Here is a 2,908-nt window from a genome sequence, read left to right as displayed (position 1 = left end):
ATAATATTCAGTATGCGCAATACTGAGATGTTGCGAAGAGATACGTCCACCGCAGTGGAGATGTCAAGGTAATACGATATGGTCGCGCGAAGCCTTCTCTCAATCCTCGATCTTATTGAGAAGGTTGGAGATCCGTGGAGTTACCGTACACTTCGTAACACCGATGTCAACGTGTCCTCGGACACTCTAGAGACATTAGCCCAACGTGCAAGCGCACTCTAAAGGGCTGCGGAAGGTTGTGTAGAGTCACCGAAGACCTAACTACAAATGCCAACGTGTCTACGACACTCTTAAGGCAGTTAAGTTCAAGGCAGATATGCAAACGTATACCTCGAGCGAGGCAAGAGCCCAACGTGCTGACGCACTCAAGAAGGCGATATGAAGCTAGATATAGTGCAAAAGAATACCTCAGCGAGGCAGTGACCTGATGTGCAATAGTAGTCAAAAGGCTTAGAGTCGGCGTCCGCGGCGTCTTATATAGGCGCCGCACCGAAATTTAACCGCGAGTAACGGCCCCGGCTCGGCGCGCTGCCGCGTAGCGGCGGCGGCGTGAAGCCGCGGCGAGCGGTAGTCGCCCGCGCGCGGAACGCGCCTGGTGCACGGCCGCCCGCCGCCCGCGATCCGTGCGGACGACAGCTCCCGTGCGGAACATACCGCCCGCCTCCGTCTGTGCGACGGAAATTAAGTAAGTGCTGGAGTGTCGGGTGTTTCGACAGCTTCCCCGATCGGCAGCCGCACTAGTTTGACTAGGGGCCTCGTGAGGACGGACTCCTGAGTTCGCACCCGCGCGACTCGTGTTTGACCATCGGGGCCCGCGAACAGTTCGAGGATGCGTCCCAGAGCCCATTTAGACGGAGGGAAACGGGCGTCGATGATGACCACCAGTTCTCCCACGAGCGGCGGGTCCTCAGGGCTGGCCCACTTACGCCGCTCCTGGAGTTGAGACAGGTACTCTTTGGACCACCTGGCCCAGAGGTGCTCCGTCATGCTCCGCAGGAGCTGCCACCGGGACAGCGTGGACGGTCTGACTCCCTCGACGCTTGGTTCCGGAATGGCGTTGATCGGACGGCCTATGAGGAAGTGGCCCGGAGTCAATGCCCTCAGGTCGTCGGGATCGTCGGTGAGTGGGCAGAGCGGCCGAGAGTTGAGACAGGCCTCGACTCGTGCCAGCCACGTGGAGAATTCCTCGAAGGAGAGTGGTCGGGCGCCTATTACCCGCCGGAGGTGGTGTTTCACGGAACGAACCCCTGCTTCCCATAATCCGCCAAAGTGTGGAGCTGAAGGAGGGATGAATTTCCACTTCGTGCCGTCGTTGGCAAGGGCCTGCGCCACCGGCCCGCCCTGTCTTAGTACGTCGGACAGGTGAGTGCGCAGCTCCCGACTGGCTCCCAAGAATGTGGTGCCCTGGTCACTCCAAAGAGTCGACGGGGTTCCACGGCATGCCGCGAAGCGGTGCAAAGCTGCTAAGAACGCCGACGCCGTGTAATCGCCCACGAGTTCCAGGTCGACCGCTCTGGTGGTAAAGCACACGAACACGGCAATGTAACCCTTAAAGGCGCGTCGGCCCCGGCCCCGCGAAGCAGTCAACGAGACCGGCCCGGCGTAGTCCACTCCGGAGATGTTAAATGGCGCCGTGGCGACGACACGATCCCTGGGCAAAGGAGCCATCATTGGTTGCATGGGTCGCGCCCGATGCCGAGTGCAGACGACGCAGCGGTGGAGCAGCCCTCTGACAAAGGCACGACCGGCTGGCACCCAGAAACGCTCGCGCAGCGTGGCCAGCGTGAGCTGGGTACCCCCATGGAGCGTGCGCTCGTGGATGTCCCGAACGAGTAGTGCCGTGAAATGTGATTGTCGTGGCAGGACAATTGGGCAACGTTCGTCTACCGGGAGCTGGGCGGATGCTAGCCGTCCGCCCACTCGTAATAACCCTTCCCGATCCAGTACCGGGCACAGTTCCCGCAACGGGCTGTCGCGGGGAAGGCGCAAGCCGCTCTGCGCGCAACGTCTCTCGCGGGCGAAGGATCCCTCCTGGGTCAGCCATATAAGGCGTACCTCCGCGCGTCGAAGTTCGGAGGCAGTCAGCCCCAACGCAGAGCCGGCGCTCCTCGTGACTACGCGGAGCACATAGGCCATCACATGGAGGGCCCGGCGATATGAGGACGCCCTTATCAACCCGTCCCACTCAGGTAAGGCCACAGTGGTGGCTTGCACGACGCGTCGTTCCTCCGGCGCCGTCATCAACCGGGGCTCCCGCTTTGGCCAACGGTCTTCCGGGAGCAACAGCCACTTGGGACCCCCCCACCATATGTCGTGGCTGCGCAGAGCCGCTGGTGACATTCCACGGGTGGCGGCATCCGCTGGATTGTCTACAGTCGATACATGGCCCCAACGGGCACCCGGAATCATCTCGTGTATCGTCCCGACGCGATTTGCAACAAAGGTGCTCCAACGGGACGGGTGGCCGCGGATCCACGCGAGGGCCACGGTAGAGTCCGTCCAGCAGCACACCTTCGGTGTCATCCCGGGCACAGCATGGAGGACGAAGTGGATGGCCCGCGCCAGCAAGTGCGCACCGCACAACTTCAAACGGGGCAGCGTGACCCGTCTCACTGGGGACACCCGAGTCTTCGCGAACAGCAAGCTCGCTGCCGCGGCCCGTCCCGGGGCCTCGTCACGAGGTATATTGCCGCCGCGTAGGCTCTCTCGGAGGCGTCGGAGAATCCGTGTAACTCCGCCTCAATGCTGGGGGACCAACCGACCCAGCGAGGTATACGGATCGCGTGGAGATCCGCCAGCTCCACGCGTAACAATTTCCACCGCTCCATCATGGTGGGAGATAAAGGTTGATCCCAGTCAACCCCGGCTAACCACAACTCCTGGAGGAGTATTTTGCCCCGAACGATGA

The 2,908-nt window shown here is 61.5% G+C and overlaps 1 protein-coding gene across 1 annotated transcript; it reads right to left on the bottom strand.

Annotated features, from left to right (window-relative positions):
* Positions 1-681: 681 nt before the first annotated feature.
* Positions 682-2,523, bottom strand: LOC116851964. Its single transcript, XM_032831897.1, has one exon. The coding sequence runs from the start codon at positions 2,521-2,523 to the stop codon at positions 682-684; it is 1,842 nt and encodes a 613-aa protein (XP_032687788.1).
* Between the last annotated feature and the right edge of the window lie 385 nt (positions 2,524-2,908).

This window comes from Odontomachus brunneus, unplaced genomic scaffold (genome assembly GCF_010583005.1).
Source record: "Odontomachus brunneus isolate Ranch 3 - 2012 unplaced genomic scaffold, Obru_v1 Obru_scaffold_197, whole genome shotgun sequence".
NCBI classification, from domain to species: Eukaryota; Metazoa; Arthropoda; class Insecta; order Hymenoptera; family Formicidae; genus Odontomachus; species Odontomachus brunneus.
The sequence above is the reverse complement of the archived record's forward strand: the minus strand, read 5'-3'. Positions and strand labels throughout refer to the sequence as shown.

Bases quoted from the DNA above. Each gene is read 5' to 3' on its own strand.
- LOC116851964 (XM_032831897.1), bottom strand. From the start codon at position 2,523: ATGACACCGAAGGTGTGCTGCTGGACGGACTCTACCGTGGCCCTCGCG.